The 17,204-nt window shown below is 62.6% G+C and overlaps 1 protein-coding gene across 1 annotated transcript; it reads left to right on the top strand.

Moving 5' to 3' along the window:
* The first annotated feature begins 931 nt into the window (after positions 1-931).
* On the top strand, positions 932-16,358 carry SUN2 (Sad1 and UNC84 domain containing 2). Its single transcript, XM_081085160.1, has 18 exons — positions 932-1,161; positions 4,032-4,190; positions 5,012-5,196; positions 5,473-5,610; positions 6,081-6,176; positions 6,574-6,667; positions 7,242-7,312; positions 7,628-7,752; positions 9,834-10,088; positions 10,460-10,537; positions 11,010-11,053; positions 11,552-11,717; positions 12,026-12,247; positions 12,361-12,445; positions 12,827-12,942; positions 13,042-13,209; positions 13,566-13,658; positions 14,860-16,358. The coding sequence occupies exons 2-18, from the start codon at positions 4,069-4,071 to the stop codon at positions 14,971-14,973; spliced, it is 2,172 nt and encodes a 723-aa protein (XP_080941286.1). The 5' UTR covers positions 932-1,161; positions 4,032-4,068; the 3' UTR covers positions 14,974-16,358.
* The last annotated feature ends 846 nt before the right edge of the window (positions 16,359-17,204 follow it).

Here is a 17,204-nt window from a genome sequence, read left to right as displayed (position 1 = left end):
TGTCCCGCCTTCCCCTAAAGAGCTTGCAGAGGGAGCGAGTCCTCTCCTCCCAGGCTGGGCCGGAGGGGGAGGGGGGGGGGGTACCCGGGCACCAGGCCCCGGCGCAGGCGGCCTTTCCCTCCTTGGTATCCATCCGCGCTCCTGCCAGCTCGCACCAGCTCCTCCGCTCGCAGAGCAGAGCTTCCGCAATGAGACTTGGGGGCCCCGGGGCAGCCCGGGCGGTGGCAGAGCCTCCTGCGTGTCTGAACCCCCAAATCAACCTAAAACGGAAAACGCGGGCTTGGATGTGAAGAGTCTTCTGATCTCAGTGTCGCCTCTTTCTAGCCGTGTGTGACTTGAAGCAAATCACTTAAAACCTCTGTGCGCCAGTTTCCTCGTCTGCAAAATGGGTAGAAGGGCCTGGCCAGGAGGACAGTCACGCAGGCGCCTGGGACGAGCTGCCCAGAGTTCGCGGAGGGCTCACCGCTCACTACGCCTCCCTCCGGGGAGTCGGCTCCCCGCTGCTCCCCACCCCGCGGGCCATCCTCCCGGCGGCTGTGCCCCCGCCACCCACGCCCACGATCTCCGGGCGTCCCGAATGCCGAGTCAGCCGGCGGGGCGCCGGGGGGCCGCGGCCAGGAGGCCACGCGTGGTGTGCAGCGCGCGAGGGAGCCCTCGGTGTGGGACCCACGGGGCCGCAGGCAAGTGCGCAGCGACAGCCGGCCGAGCCCCCCCCGCCGGCTGCAGCCGAGTCCTCGGCGCCCAGACGTCGCCCTCGCGCCCGCGTCTCCCACGCGCGGACTCCTAACTGGGCGCGCCCGGCCCGCGGGGCCCACGCGGAGGGCGGGGCCAGCCGGGGCCTTTGTGTTCAAACCGCCCAATGGGCGGCGGCGGTGGGCGGGGCGGCGGGCGGGGCCTAGCCAATGGGCGGCGGCCTGTCAGGGTTGACAGACAGGCGCACACATACACACTCGGCCACGCGCGCACCGCCCGGCCCCACTCACGCCGCGCAGTTGTGCTCGGGCCGCATTGTCCGCGGCTCCCGCCCGCCGACCTCGTCCCGCGCCGCCGCTCCCTGCGCCCGGGCCCCGCACCGAGAGCCGCACCGGGATCCCGACGCGAAGGGGGCGCGCCCGGGTGGCAGCGCGGGCCTCGCACGCCCGGCCCCGCGCGGAACAGCAGGTAACAGCCGGCCGGGGGCCCCTGGCGGGCAGACGCGCGGGGCGAGGGTGGTGGCCGGCCCTGTCCGCCTCCCCGCGGGCGCCGGGCCCGGCCTGACCCCGGGTCATCCCTGCGCCGCTCCGGCCATGGCCGAGCTCCTGGCCTGCTTCTTCTCCGGGCCAGGCTGGGCCCGGCTCCAGCCCCGCCCGGCGCCCGCCCCTGGGCCGGTCGGGAGGGGCCGCGCGGTGCCCGGGCCGCCCTGACTCACCGCCGCGGGTCCCCGCCCCCAGGGCTGGCCGCCCATGGGCCCCCCGAGGGCGGATGTCTCCAGGCGGGACTTCCCGGGGCAGAACCTCCGGGAGGAGGAGGGGGAGGACCCGGCTGCCTCCAGCCGGCCCAGGGCAGTGCCCATGTTCTCGTGCCAGTCGGGCAGCGTCCAGGGACAGGCAGTTCTCGGCCTCCGCCTTTCCCAACTCGGAATAGGAGCAGCCCATTTGGCCGAGTTCTAAAAAGAGCCCAGACAAGCAGGGGGCGGGAGTGCGACCTGGAGCAGAGAAGCCGGGAGGCGTGTAAACATCCCTACGCTTCAGGGAGGGGGGCACCTGGAGCGGTCCAGGCCCCGGGGCGTGCCCCGCGTGGAAATGGCCCGCGGGAGCGATCCGAGATCTGCGTCAAGTCTGAACACGGGGCAGATCCTGTCCTGTAAGTTTGTGACGCGCATGGAGGAAGGTGGCGCCGAGAGGAGGCTGTGGCTCAGCGCAGAAGCGGGGAGGGGTGTTTTAGCGGCGGTTTCTTCCCGGGCCCGGCGTGTGGGGGGCGTTGTCTACTCTCATATGCAAAAGCCTGGAGCGTCCGGAGGCTCATCTCCGGTTTTGTTTCGGAGGAGGAGCCTTGACCTTTTTCCTCCGGTGAAAACCCAGTTGCGCTCTGTTCTGTGGTCCCAGCGTGCCTCCGGCGCTGGGGAGGCTGCAGGCGCTGACAGTTTTCAGCCCGCCCCCCCCCCCGCCCCCATGTCCACATGAATATGTATATTCTCGCCGCCCGGCCTTCAGTATTGTGTAAACACATTGCTTTGTTTCTACCCCCGAGCGGAGGCCTCCACGCAGTGGGGCGGGAGTTAAGAGGAGTGGCTGTGGGCAGCTGGAGCTTCAGGTGGGGAGGGCAGGAGGGGAGGGAGTTACCATATAAGGAGCGGAATAGAGACCAGAACCCAGGCCCACTTCCTGCTTCGGCTCCGACCGGCAGCCCTTTGCCAAGCCCGGCTAGAACCAGAGGGAGACGCCAGGTAGACGTCCCACCGCGAAGACGCCGGGGAGGCCAGGGCGTGAGGCTGCTTGCGTTTCAGAAGAGGACTTTGCAGAATCGGCCAGCTGGGCTGACCCGACCTTCTGGTTTCCGTAGCCTGAGTCGGGATGTGTCAGAGAGAACTAGTCATTTAAACCGCAGCCAGGAGTCTTGGAAGGGAGAGCAGGTGTCCAGGACCAGGCCCTCTCGAGGGGGCCGAGGTCGCCGGGGCTGTCACGGGCTGGCAGAGGCGGCTGTGGTAGGTGACACTCCACGTTGTAATCCGGGATTTTGATTTTGGGTTCCTGGAGCTTATTAGTCCTCCTCGGGTGGCAGGGCCACACGCATTTCTTTGTTTTTTAAAGAAGAGCTCACATTTGTTCTTGTTGTTGTTGTTAATCCTCACCTGAGGATATTTTTCCATTGATTTTTAGCGAGAGTGGAAGGGAGAGAGACAGACACATCAATTGGTTGCCTTCGCACACGCTCCATCCAGGGCCGGAGCCTGCAACCGAGGTACATGCCCTTGACCGGAATGGAACCCGGGACCCTCCAGTCCGCAGGCGGAGGATCTTTTCACTGAGCCAAGCCGGCCAGCGCAGAACAGCACCTTTTGCCAGGCCTTTCACCCGGACCTCCCTTGCGTCATCAGTTCCAGAGCCTTGGTTCCCACACTGCTGCTCCACTGCCCGTTTTGTTAGTTTGTTAACAAATATCTGTTGTGTAACAACTTTATCTACAGCTTGTTTGGAACATATTTGAGGCTACAGAGACACTAGTTGGGGCCGCACACCACACTCCTGAAACGACCTGAACACTTCACGGTGGGGTGGAAAGAGCCAGCCCTGTCACCCGTCAGATCTGAGCTCACAACCCGGCTCAGTCACTTAGGGGCCGGGTGGCTGTGGGCAAGTCACCCATCAGCTGTGTCCCAGGCCCCTCCGCTGCACGATGGCACTAATGACGTCTCCCTTGCTTGTAGGATCAGAAATGGGTTTGTAGGAGCCAGGTACCTAGGAGGCATTTACTGAGTGTTTTATCATCACCATGACGACGAGGTGTCCTGATGCGGCGGGACAGTAACTAGCTGAGGGGACCCAGCATACAGCCCCTGTTAGAGTGCAGGGGGCTGGGGCTGGGAAAGGGTCTCTGGAGTCAGTTTGTCTGGGGCCCTGGCCCATGAGTAGAGCTACAGGAAAGAAAAGGAAAGCCTGTTCCCCCGGGAAACGGCGAGGATGGGAGTGGCCCCTGCTCTCGGGAGAGGCGTGCAGTGGAGCGGCTGGGCTGGGGGGTCTGTGCCGGCCGCAGTGATTGAGACGTTCATGTAGCATCGCCTGTGCCTCTCGTGTGCCACATGCCAACGGCTGCGGAAGGACAGTTCTGGCTCTCACGGAGCTCAGTGACAGATAAACTGAAAATTAGCAAACCTGGTGGAAAGAGGCTGCCTGGGCACCGAGTGGGCCCAGGGCAGGTGCGGGCTGCAGGGGGTGGGGAGGGCTGTCTCCCACAGCGAAGGCTGTTTTGAAGGCTAAAATGCTTTGTCTCTCCTCCGCCAGGTAGGGTCTACCACAGCCCCAAGCCTCACCGGCCCTCCTTTCTCTCCCAAGACTCTCTTTAGGGGAAGGGTCCCCATCCCACCTCATCATGTCTCGTCGAAGCCAGCGCCTCACCCGCTACTCCCAGGGGGACGATGACGGCGGCAGCAGCAGTGGCGGGAGCTCAGTGGCGGGGAGCCAGAGCACCCTGTTTAAGGACAGTCCTTTCCGGTAGGGGATTGCCACCCCCCACCCCCAACCCCTACCCCTAACCCCCCACCTCCCACCCCGTGGATCGTGCTGCTGTGCAGAGCAGAGGGCTGGGCATCCCTGCACGGCCTCTCCCTGTTGTGACCTTCATGGGCAGAGATAAGACGCCCATGTCCAGGCCAGGGGACATCCACTCCTGTGAGGAGGCCAGGATGAGTACCACTTCCCCCTCCTGTAAGCCAGGCCACGGCCTTGTGTTCAGAGAACAGGAAGTGGGGAGAGGCAGCTTCAAGAAAAAGCCAGGCCGGAAACCCCTGCCCTGTGAGGGCAGGCCTCCGTCATGCCCCCTGGAACCGGCACGCGGACCTGCACTCTGTGTCTCAGCGCGGGCAGGGCCTCAGGAGCGGCAGCCAAGCCCCGAGGAGGGGAGTGGTCCCAGGGCAGCAGGAAATGAGTGAGACAGGGGCCCTCCTCATCCTGCCCCCCTCGCAGACAGGAGCCCTCAGACAGCCCCTGCGGCCCCTGGAGGCAGGTCGGGCTTGTCTAGGTTTTCCGTGGGTTGTAGGAATTACTGATCATTAGAGGCGTGAGAAAAACCGCCTGGCTTTGAAGTTAGAGACCTAGATTTGAATCTTGACTCATCACCTTGACCATCTCCCTGCTGGTGAGATGGGGAGATAATGGGAGCCAAGGAGCTACCTGAGCTCTGCTCTGCGGGCCTGTAGCCCGGGGCTGTTAGTTGCCTAGCAACAAGGCCAACCCACTCACTGCAGGAGGGCCCGGCTGCCGAGCCTCCTCCTGACCTGGCTCACCTTCCCCTTCCCTCCTGGCTGACCCCGCAGGACCGCGAAGAGGAAACCCAGCAGCACGAAGCGCCTCTCCCCGGCGCCCCAGCTGGGCCCCGCGGACACACACACCTACTACAGCGAGTCCGTGGTCAGGGAGTCCTACTACGGCAGCCCCCGGGCCGCCTCCCTGGCCCGGAGCTCCGTCCTCGATGACCAGCTGCACAGTGCCGCCTACTGGAGTGAGTGGAACCCTCCTCCTGGGCTCTGCTTCCCACTCCCTCACCCGGTGCCTGACCCCGCGGGGCCAGCGGGGGGCTCCCAGGCCTCAGCTCCCAGGTCCCTGCGGATGATAGAGGAGCCCCGTGGCGGCTCCGAGCCCAGGAGACAGGGGCTGGGCCCAGCTCACCCTCCCGGGAGGGGCCGAGGACAGAGTCCACCAGGGTGTCCCCCGGGGCTCCCCGAGTCCCCTCCTCGGCATCTCTGCCCAGGAGAACCCCGCCTTCTTCCCTCCGCAGGTGAGGACCTGCCGGTGAGGAGGAGGAGAGGCACCGGGGACACCGAGAGCAGCAAAATCAACGGGCTGGTGGGGGCCAAGCTCTCCGAGGACTTCCCGGGGTCCTCCTCCGGCTACTCCTCTGAGGACGACTACGTAGGTAGGCGACACTCAGCCGGGTTCCAGGACCGCCGCCCGGGCTCCCTGACAGCTCGAGGGAGCCTGTTGTCGGGTAGGCGCCCCCGCAGACCCTCTGGCGTCCCTCCTGTGCCTGTAGCGCCCTGAACCCCAGCCTGGGGTGTCCCCCAACACAATGGGCCGTCCCTGCCCCACTAGGCCTAGAGTCAAGGTCAACTCCATTGTCTGCTCACTTCCAGCAAGCGTTTCCCGCTGCTGCACGCGAGGAGGTGCACGGCCCCTGGGTCTGGTCTGAACAGTGGTTGAGGGGAGGGGTGCAGGCAGGGAGCTCATGGGAAGACGCTTACTGGCCGACTGGGTGCCAGCCTGTGTGGCACTGGGATGTGGAGAATGGTCCGGGGTCCCAGTGCGCGGGCTGAAGGAGAAGACAGTGGCAGGCAGTGCCCGTCCCAGGCTCTCCTGAGAGGACAGACAGCCGCTCCCTCCCTGCAGGGTACTCACAGGCGGCCCAGCAGGGCTCCGGCTCACAGCTGAGGGGCGCGGTCTCGCGGGCAGGCTCTTTCTTCTGGACGGTGGTCACCTTCCCAGGTGGGTGCTGGCTGTTCCGTTTACGATTGTCTCCATTCCCTACAGCAGCCCCTTCTCACCCATCTCTCCTGGGTGTCCAGCCTACCCAGAGGGGCTGTAGGACCACCGGGGAAGCTCATTCTAGAATAATCACAGGGGCCAAGAGCCATGGGAACATCCTCGCAGTTGGAAGGGCAGGAGCGGCTGTGGCGCAGGGCAGAGGGTGGAGGGCGGAGGGCGCTGGTGGAGTGGGTGGGGGGTGGGGGGGTTAGAGGGACTGGTGGCCAGCGGCCAGGACAGAGGTGCCTGGAGGGGGTGTGGCGAGGCAGGGACCGCAGGGGGAGAGGGGTGCTCTGCAGCCACGACTGCAGGCCCTGCTCCTCAGGGTGGCACTTCGGCCTGCTGGCCCCTCTTCCAGGCCGGCTCTTCGGACTCCTCTACTGGTGGGTCGGCACCACCTGGTACCGCCTGACGACGGCTGCCTCCCTCCTCGACGTCTTCGTTCTAACCAGGTGAGCGAGACTCCTCCTGGACAATGAGTCAGAAAGTCCCAGGCTGAGTCTCAGGCCAGCCCGGCCCCTTCCTGCTGGTGGGGCCTTGGCTCTAGCCCCGGCCCCGTGGCGACCTGGACCCCAGGGTCCTCCTCAACTTCAGGAGCTGCCTGAGGCTGTGGGTTTGTGCTGGGATTTGGGATCCGGCAGTTAGCTAAGGAAGAGGATCGAGGCCAGAAGTCAGGGTCCCTCTGGCTGTATCCTGGTTGGAGGGGGGCCAGCTGTGCTGAGAAGAGGGTGAGGATGGATTCATGGCACCGAGAAAAGCGTTCCCATTTTTCTAAAAAGAAAACGTTGTTTAAGGAGTTCCATACTTTTTCCTATGTTTGCTTGCATAGGGGGCCTCTGTACATGAAAATTTTAGTGTTTTTAAAGACTCACTGCTTATTTGTAATAAGATCAGTGAGATCCACAGGGTCCTCATTGTCCCCATTACTTGAGCACTCGGAAACAATCTCAGGGACTCCCGGGGAGCAAGAGGCCCGAGCCTCTGACGTGTCCGCCTCCCCCGCCCGCCCCACCCACCCCGGTCCAGGCGCTTCTCGTCCCTGAGGACGTTCCTGTGGTTCCTCTTGCTGCTGCTGCTCCTGACAGGCCTGACCTACGGTGAGCTGACCCGCCGCCCAGGGGACGGTAGGACAAGAGCTGCCCAATGGGGCTGCGGAGCCAGCGGCGCAGGGCACTGGGGCGGAGGCAGTGCTGAGCAGAGCTGAAAACTAGAGGGATGGGATCACCGGCCAGAAAGGGAAGGAGGCAGGACGAGTGGGTCGGACCGAGCCTGGGCACCTGCGCCCGGGGCCCTAGGCCACGCCTGTCTGGCTCTCCTGGGTCCTCCCTGAGCCTGGGCACCTGTGTAGGCGAAGCCCTTAGCATGTGCGCCTTCATAACCAGCCAGGTAACCAGCCTCTCGCCTGTGTCCAGGTGCCTGGAATTTCTACCCCTACGGCCTGCACACGGTCCACCCCACCTTGGTTTCCTGGTGGGCAGCGAAGGGCAGCAGCCAGCAGCATGAGGTGTGGGAGGCCAGAGACGCCCCACATTCCCAGGTGAGTGCCTGAGAGCAGGCTCCCGCCGCCGCCGCTGGTTTCCCTGCACGTGGACTGGCCCACCTGTACCTGGCACACAGCTGAGAGAGGTGCCGTCCTCGCTGGGGCACCCTAGTCCCCCGGGCACCCCTTTCTCTACCATTCGGAGTGGACATATTGGGAGGCAGTCGGCTCAGATATGACTCAGAACTGCCCCACGGTCCCCACCGTCCTAAGCACAGGAAACAGGAGGACAGGAATCAGACAAGTCGTCTTATCGCTGTGTTCCTTCCCACAGTCTCACAAGTACAGGGTGGGCAAAAGCAGGTTTACAGTTGTTCGTATGAAAATAACACAATACTTAATAAATAATACAAAAATAAACTCTGTGTTTCGTGTACTCACCACTGTAAACCTACTTTTGCCCCATCCTATATTTACTGAGCACTTCTATGAATAAGGTGGTATCTTGGTCAGTTATCTGTTAGCACAGATAATCGTCCCCTAAAATTCGTGCCTTAGAGTACAAGCGTTGAACTAGCTACGAGTCTGTGGGCCCCCTGGCTGGCCCTTCTGGTCCGAGCACGGACAGGCTGGCCTTGGCTGGGCTCCACATGGCTGGTGGGTCAGCGGGCGGCTGGGCTCCCCGCGCTTTTGTTGTCCAGCAGGCTAGGCCGGTTGTGTTCTCACAGCAGCCGTGCAGGTTCCAGAAGAGCAGAATCAGGCCAGGCCCTTCGAGGCCTCGGCTGGAACTAGCGTCCTCCACATCCTGTTGGCCTCAGCAAACCCAGAGCCAGTCTAGATTCAAGCAGGAGACAGGCCCCCCTTCTCTATGGGGGCACCTGCCCGGCCACGCCCCACAGGTGCACCTGCGGCCCCGAGAGGACAGGGGCCACTCCTGCAACCTGCCAGGGGCAGAGGAGATAGGCCCAGGCTGCACCCTCAAAGAGCCTGCAGTCCGTGTGCGTGTGTGTGTGTGCGCGTGTATGTGTGTGTGCATGCGCGTATGTGTGTGTGCGTGTATGTGTGCGCACGCGCATATGTGTGTGTGCCCGCGGTTTTGCGTGTGTGTGTGCGTGCACGTGTGCGTTTTGCGTGCGTGTGTGCATGTGTGTGTGTGTGTGTGTGTGTGTCTGTGTGAAGTGCACCAATAACCAGCCGGTATGTGCACAGGTCCTGAGGGCCACAATGAAAAATTAAAACTATTGCAGTTATTTAACTTTGGATGTATCTTGCTGAGTTTACTTTGATGACATTCTGGCATTTATAAAACTTCCTTTTTTAATCATTAGTAAAGACATTAGATACAATTCAATTTCAGGACCACCTTTTTTTATAAAAGAAAAGAAAAGAAAAAGTTACATTTGCATAAAGACACTAATAAAAATAGTTGCCTTGTTTGGGAGGGGGTGGTGCGGGCACCGGGTGGAGGGGCAGATGTTACAAGCGTGACTTTTTACTGTTTGTTTGCTTTTTGAGTCATGCCAAAAAAGTGGAATTTTTGAAAATCAGACTTGACCTCTGTACCCAGTGGCCTTGCCGTTTGGTAGTTGACAGGCTGTGTGTTATGCTTTCTCTTGGCAAAGATTTTCGTGGTGAAGCCAACAAGGTTCTCAAAATTCATGGCACGCTATCAGATGCCACCCTCAGGTCCACATGACTTGTGTGCTGTCTTCTCTGTGGGCGTCCAGTTCAAGAGGAAAAAGAAAGGCCTTTGAGATTAGTGGTCTTTTAGCCGTAGTTACCGACGGAAGAAGTGGGAGCCATTGACAGTCAGCTGAGCCTCTTAGCCCCTCCCTCTGGCACACGTGCACCGACAGGGAAGGGGGTGGGCTCACCCAGCCCCCTGTGGCCATCCATTCGGACCCTCTCCTGGGAGGGCCCTATGTCCCCGTCTCCTGTCCCACGTGCACCCCTCCTTGGGGATCAGACCCCTCAGCCGCCGTGTGTCCCGTACCCTGTGCTGTGCTGTCACCACGCCCACCGAACCCATTTAGCTGCTGCCACCGGTGGGGCAGTGTTCACAGGGTCTGAGGCTCCTTCCCGTCCAGGAAGCACTGTGGCTGCAGGCCTCTCCCCTCTGGGCTTCTCCCCGCCTGCAGGCTGAGCAGCGCATTCTGTCCCGGGTGCATTCCCTGGAGCGGCGCCTGGAAGCCCTTGCCGCCGAGTTTTCCTCCGCGTGGCAGAAGGAGGCCATGCGCCTGGAACGCCTGGAGCTGCGGCAGGGGGCGGCCGGCGAGGGTGGGGGCCGCGGCCTGAGCCAGGAGGACACGCTGGCGCTCCTGGAGGGGCTGGTGAGCCGCCGCGAGGCCGCCCTGAAGGAGGACTTCCGCAGGGACACCGCGGCCCGGATCCAGGTGCGGGAGGAGCTGCGGTCTCGGCTAGAGCTGAGTGCCGCCTGGGGGTGACACCGTGGGCGGAAGGAGGGGGGGGTGCGGGGAGGGGGGGACCCTGCGCACCCTGACGTGCGAGAGGCAGTCTCAGTGTCCTCCTCTCTCACACGGACGCTCTCCTGTCTGCACCCACGCCCCTGCCCGCTGGGAGCACGTGGACTACAGTGCCCGGCACCCCGTGGGTGTGCAGTGCCCCAGGAAGCACTGTGGCAGAGGCGGGAGCTGAGGGTGCCATCAAATAGGCCTGGACTGGGTTGCATTCACACCACTTACTGGTGGTTAGGGGCCCTCTGAGCGCAGCTCCGTGACACCCCGCCCTCCCGCTGTGCCCACAGGAAGAGCTGGTCTCCCTGAGGGCAGAGCACCAGCAGGACGCAGAAGACCTCTTCAAGAAGATAGTCCGGGCCTCCCAGGTGGGCTTGGGCACTGGCCACATGGGCCCTGACCCAACTCAACCTCTGTTCTAGGGCCGAGGGAGCACCTTGGCCGCCCGAAGGACTTGTGTAGACATGGGGTGGGGTGGGGGCGGGGGTTGGGGGAGTCCCCTGACTTCTGCTTGAACTGAACCCACCTGGGCTGGAATGCTCTCCAGGGACACACTGGGAGCTGCTGGGACAGGAGGGGTACAGTCAAGTGGCCGTGGTGTTGGGTTTGGCGTGCTGAATGAGTGAGTGAGTGAGTGGGTGTATGAATGCTTAAGGGCCCCAGATCCGGTGAGACCGGCACAAGGACCTTGACCCGGAGGCCAGTTTGACATTTGCTGGAGCAGATGGGAGACCCTGGGGCAGGGAAGTGGTTAGGCAAAGACACCCCAAAGGGAACAGATCCCGAAAGGCAATTGCTCTGAGCCTGACATGGCGCGTTTCTCCCTTGTGCCTGCAACAGGAGTCTGAGGACCGACTCCAGCAGCTGAAGTCCGAGTGGCACAGGTAATGGGCTGCCGTCTGGCCTAGGCCTGCCCCTCCCCCTGCCCTATGCCTCCCACCCCAGGCAGGACTGGGGAGCAGCGCTCCAGAGCCTGTTCTGACTGTTTTAAGCAGAGAGAGGGATGGCTGAAAGCCAGGTCAGGACCGCGTGCTGAAGCCTGTGTTTGAGGGCAGTGGAGGCTGGGGTGGGCACGGCAAGAGACTGGGATTCGTGGGTTCATGTAGACATACCATCTTCTCTGCACACCCTCACACGCTGCCTCCCCTGCCCTGGACATCTGCTCATGGGGGGGCGAGCGGCAGAGGCCGAGTGAACGATGGATCTGGGCTCAGGAATGAGCTCCCTGGGTCAGGCAAACCTGGCGCTGTGCTCACAGCCAGGATCTCCCCGAGCAGGCCTTGCGTCGCCTGTGTGCGTGGGCACGCCTCCCATCAGGAGCCAGTGAGGGGTCCTCTTGTTTTCCCCGCATCCAAGGCTCACTCTCCTCTCTCTGGGACTAGGATGACCCAGGAGTCCTTCCGGGAGAACTCCATGAAGGAGCTGGGGCGGCTGGAGGGCCAGCTGGCAGGCCTGCGCCAGGAGCTGGCAGCCCTGGCCCTGAAGCAGAGCTCGGTGGCGGACCAAGTGGGCCTCCTGCCGCAGCAGCTCCAGGCCGTGCGGGATGACGTGAGTCCGAGCCGTCCAGGTCCCCTGCTGAGCACCCGCCCTCTGAGACCATCTGTCCTTGGCATCTGTAGGGGACAGTTTCCTGCCCCTGCAGCCTTAGTCCCATGGGGCCTGGCCCTGGACTTGACACAGATGTTGTCTTCCTGTGTTGGGAGCCAGGGAGGGGTCATTCATAACTCTCTCATCTGTGTGGCCCGAGCAGGCACATGCTGGCCCTCCCCTCCCAGGCCTGCACCCCTTCCCTGCCTCTCTCCCCAGCCAGGCTCTGCCCTGCTGGCCTCCACAGTGAGACCTCTTTCCGGTCCCAGGTGGAGTCCCAGTTCCCTGCCTGGGTCAGTCAGTTCCTTCTCCAAGGTGGGGGGGCCCGCTCGGGGCTCCTTCAGCGCGAGGAGATGCAGGCTCGGCTGCAGGAGCTGGAGGGCAAGATCCTCAGCCACGTGGCCGAGATGCAGGGCAAGTCGGCGAGGGAGGCGGTGGCCAGCGTGGGGCTGAGGCTGCAGAAGGAAGGCGTGATCGGGGTGACAGAGGAGGTGAGAAACTATGCCCTGGGACCCAGCGTGGTGCAAGCACAGAAGGGCCCGGCAGGGGCGGTCCGAGGGTGGCCGTCTGCCTCCCGTCACCCCTGCTCTGGTGCCTGTTCTAGGAGGTGCACCGCATCGTAAACCAGGCCCTGAAGCGCTACAGTGAGGACCGCATCGGGATGGTGGACTACGCGCTGGAGTCCGGAGGTGCGTGCCCCGCTCTCCTTCCGCAGCCGAGCCCTGGTCCCCGCACTGGCCGCTGGCATCTGCCGGAGCAGCCGTGTGCGAGGCAAGCGGGGCGCATCAGACATCACCCAACCCCGAACTCACCACAAAGGCCCGTGATGTGCCGGCGCCATCCTTGGCGGGGATGAGGCTGTTTACAGCTGCCCTGTGGTCTGGGCTGGGTGTGCAGGCTGGGCCTGGGCATCTGCCCTCCGTCCTCAGAGAGGACACGGGCAATAGCGGTCCCCCCTGGGCGGCCTCAGCCCTTTAAGCAGGTCCTTCTGGCTGCTGAGCTGGTTGTCTGGTCTCCCTCCCCTGCTCCCCAGGCCCCAGGCCCCCACACTCCTTTCTTTCCTGGGTCAGGGGCCAGTGTGATCAGCACCCGATGTTCCGAGACCTATGAGACCAAGACGGCCCTCCTCAGCCTCTTCGGCATCCCGCTGTGGTACCACTCGCAGTCGCCCCGCGTCATCCTCCAGGTAGGGACCAGGCAGGGACAGCAGTGTCCCGAGCAGTCGCCTGTGCAGCTGGGGCGGCTCTGTCCCCAGCCCTGCCCTGACCCGGCTCTTCCCTTCCAGCCAGATGTGCATCCAGGCAACTGCTGGGCCTTCCAGGGGCCCCAGGGCTTTGCCGTGGTCCGCCTCTCTGCGCGCATCCGCCCCACTGCTGTCACCTTAGAGCATGTGCCCAAGTCCTTGTCACCCAATAGCACCATCTCCAGTGCCCCCAAGGACTTTGCTGTCTTTGTGAGTATCTATCCCCCCTGTGCGGGCCCGAGGCGAGCTGCAGGAGGGCCTGGGGGCCTTACTGAGGATAAAGTTGGGGGTCACTCTTTGGCTGGGGGCGGGGAGCAGATCTGGAAGAGATGGGGCCAGGGTGGGAAATGGGACTTCGATCCCAGTTGTCTCAGGCTACGGAGGGAAAAACAGGCCCAAGGAGTGAAGCGACTTGTCTGTCACAGACCCCACAGCAGCCTGTTTCCCGTGCTCAGGTCCCCTGCAGCCCACCAGGGGGGAGGGGACGGTGGGCACGGAGGGAGGCACTCTCGGTGGCCGGGCGCGTGTCCAGGAGCAGCTCTTGCCTCATCCTGTGCTCTTCCCAGGGGTTTGATGAAGACCTGCAGCAGGAGGGGACGCCTCTTGGCCAGTTCACCTACAACCAGGACGGGGAGCCCATCCAGACATTCTATTTTCAGGTACAGGATTGTGTTGTGCCAGCAGAGGTGGCACACTCACTTCCCTGCCCACTACCCTGTGCCAGGCCCCGGGTTCAGACAGGAAACCACAGCGCCTGCCCTCTTGCAGCCCGAGGCATGGAACAGAGACAGCTGTGTTAGCGACTTCCCAGAAGGGCAGAGCCCCAGCTCCCCCAGGAGGCTGATTCCTCGGGGCTGCGGGGGCCCAGGAACCTGCGGCCTCCCCCAGGGGAGGAGCGGAGTACACTGGCGTGAGGTCGGGATGTGAGGCGAAGGGCCAGTGGCAGGAAGAGAGCCTGGACACCAGGCCAAAGAGTCTCAGCCCTCAGGGTGGGGGTGGAAGGGGGTGGGCAGTGCTGTTTTAGGCCGAGAAGTGACAGGATGATGTGCAGTATATCACTGTGGCCGTGTACATGGTGAGTCCACGGGGACAAGCCTGGAGACAGGGAGAGTCGGGACGTGGTTGTAGGAAAGCAAGCCAGAGCTGACGATCGGTGTTCACCCGGAGGATGGAGAGGTGGCGGACACAGTAGGGAAGGGGAAGGTGGGGAGGGCAGCCAAGAGGCTAATGCAGACGGGGGCAGGCACCTGTCAGGCGGTCCCGTGGAGCTGTCACCCGGCCTGGCGGAGACTGGGCTGTGAGCTCCAGGCGATAACGAAGCCATGGAGTAGCCGGGGTTTCTCAGGGTGTGTGTAGACTGCCTGTAGGAGCGAGTGGAGGACAGGAGGCTGGAGGGGGGAGGAAGAGCAGGAGGCACTGTGCTGGGCATCGAAAGCTGCCTCAAAACTGGCTGTGGAGCATAGAAGACAGACGCCTGATGGCAACTTGAGAAAGAAAAGAAATTCTGCTTCGTTCAAAGAAAGGGATTCTTTCCCAACATCAGCACAGCCGCAGACTCCGCGAGGGCAGTGCCGCCGTCACTAGGCGCTCCTGTGGGTTGTCGGCTGGGATGAATGGGCCGGTGCTCAGCCACAGGCCTTTCTTCCGTGGCTCCGGGGGTGGCCCCGGTGGGAGGCCTCTGGAGCCCCTTGGCCCACCAGCTGGACACTCCTGCAGGGTCTGAAGACAGGAGCTGGGAAGTCCAGGTCTCAGAGGCCCCAGGGCAGGGGTCCTGGCCCGAGGGGTGGCACCTCCCCGCCTGCCTGCTGCCAGTGAGGGCTGAGGGCTCCGACACTCGTAACCTCTTTCTTCTCCACCCAGGACCCCAAAATGGCCACCTACCAGGTGGTGGAGCTGCGGATCCTGACTAACTGGGGCCACCCTGAGTACACCTGCATCTACCGCTTCAGGGTGCATGGGGAGCCCGCCCACTAGGCGCCCCTGCACTGCTGCCAGCCAGCGGGGAGGCCCGCCACGCCCCTTCTCCGGGTGTCGGGGAGCAGCACCCCTGCGCTTCCCCACATGCTTGATCAGCGCACTGACTTCCAGGAGCAGGAGCCCTTGCCCAGTGGACATAGATGTGCCGGGCTTTCCCAGCAGCGGCAGCTCCAGGGCTCAGCTGGCTCCAATCTTTCCATCCTCCGTTCTCACGCCGGGCACCAGGGTCTGCCTCCCCTCCTGGGAGGCTGTACATATGTAGCATATCATGTGGGACTGAGAGGCAGGGGAGGTGATGGTGGACACATCCCGCAGCCGTGGGCAAGACCTGACTGACTGCCCCTTGCCCACGGCGGAGGGGCTGGCACCCAGGAAGCTCTATTGGGAGGTGTGTGGTGTGTGATGCACATGCCAAAGCCACGGGGGCACAAGCTAGGGCTCGGGGCAGGGAATTGAGGCCCCATGGGAGGAGGGTGCCCGCAGTTCCGGTTGGGACGGGCTGCAGGCAGGCAGCTCCTGGGAGCTGGCGGCTGGGCTCTTGCCGAAGCCAGTTCCATCGACCCTGGGGAGCTTGGCCCACAGGGTCCTCCAAGGGCTTCTATACACTGTGCTTGTCCTGGCGTGAGGTGGGCCGTGGGGCTTTTTGTACCCTAGGTCAGCTCCTGGGATCCTTGGAAGGGCCCCTCTGCTGGGGACACTAGTTGTTTCTGCTCCTCTGATGTGGGGGTGGGGCCTGCCTGTCCCTAGCACGTTTGCCACATCCCCCAGGGTGCGTCGGGGGCCAGCTGAAAGGGTGCAGGCAGAGGACGCCCTGGCTCCCCTGGTGGCCCAGTGATGACAGGGTGATATTCAGGTGTCATGGTGGGAGGACTGTGTGACTTGTGCCCCATCTCAATCCGGCCCCTGAGTCAGGGGCCCTCACCCTTGGCACCCCCTCAGGGCTCTTCCAGCTCTTGCTCAGTTGCTTCCTTTCTGGCTTTTTTCTATGGGGGGTTGGGGTGGGGGAGGGCAGGGGTGGGAGTCAGGGTTTTTGCCTCAGCTGGCCCTGCTGTTATTATGTAAACACTTTTCAAGGTCATTTTTTTAACTGAAAAGCTAAGAGCTTGATTCCTAGCCCTGTTCTGTGGGTGCTGGTTGATTTCAGTTCCGTGTAACCCGGATGCCAAGAGGGGCTGCCATGCAGGCAGGCGCCCTCCTGGGCCGAGCCTCACGGGGCGGAGCGGGGCTGAAGGCCAGGCCCCAGGCCACCCTGTGCTCCTCCAGCGCTGGCCCGCACACCTCTGCCCAGCTCTTCTGTCACAAATGCTGCACCATTGGGCTCTTACCTTTCTTATCTCCAGATTCTAATTTATACCTATGCAAAGAGTAAATTATGCCCAGGACTCATGGAATACGTGTTTTTTGTTTTTTGGGGGGAGAATACATGGTTTTTATCTGGCCATTGCACAGGGAATCTTCTTTTGGGAAAACGAGAATGAATTCTTGGCCAAAACAATGCTTCAAAGACTTACTCCTGCTTTAGAAACCCAGGCCTCTCTGCTAAAACCCAGCTGTGGTGGGAGGTGCGGCCTGAGCAGGCCCTGCCCCAGTGATTCTGGGCTCAAGGATTGGCAGGAGAAAGTGGGGTGGCTTTATTAGCCGACCCTGACATCATATGAAGCATCTTCTAGAGCCACATGAGTAGAAGGTAGCAAGTTACGTGCTTAACTAGTGACCACATCTGCCTTCAGGGCTGCGTCCTTCTCCACGGGAGTTAGACATCTGCCCCCGTCTGGGCTGGGCTGGGACACGGAAGTGGGTGCCCTGAGAGCCAGAAGCTGCCAGCTCAGGTCCTGGCCCTTCCCCTAACCACTCCCCAGTCAGTGTCTCTATCGAGCTGCTCAGAGGGCCAGGGGTGGTCCCCCACTGGACCCTCCAACACGCCTCGTCTGACCATGACACCTGGCCCAGGACCAGTCCCCATCACAGCTGAGAAAAATAAAGGCAGGAACAGGTCAGTAGGAGGGGCTGGGGGTCAAGTGCCACAGAGGGTGCCCGGTGGAGTGCAAATCCAGCCCAGAGGTTCTGCGCCAGTTCAGATCCCCTCAGCTTAGGGTCCCAGGAAAGAGCTAGTCCTACACAAGGCTCGTCCCCCACTGACTGCTCGCTTCTCTCCCGGTTCCACTCAACACCTGCTCTGCAACTAGCACCATTTTTCAACAAAGGAGACAGCCCTGAGCAGTACCGAG

Source organism: Myotis nattereri (genome assembly GCF_964212035.1).
Source record: "Myotis nattereri genome assembly, chromosome: 2".
Lineage (NCBI taxonomy): Eukaryota > Metazoa > Chordata > Mammalia > Chiroptera > Vespertilionidae > Myotis > Myotis nattereri.
The sequence above is the reverse complement of the archived record's forward strand: the minus strand, read 5'-3'. Positions and strand labels throughout refer to the sequence as shown.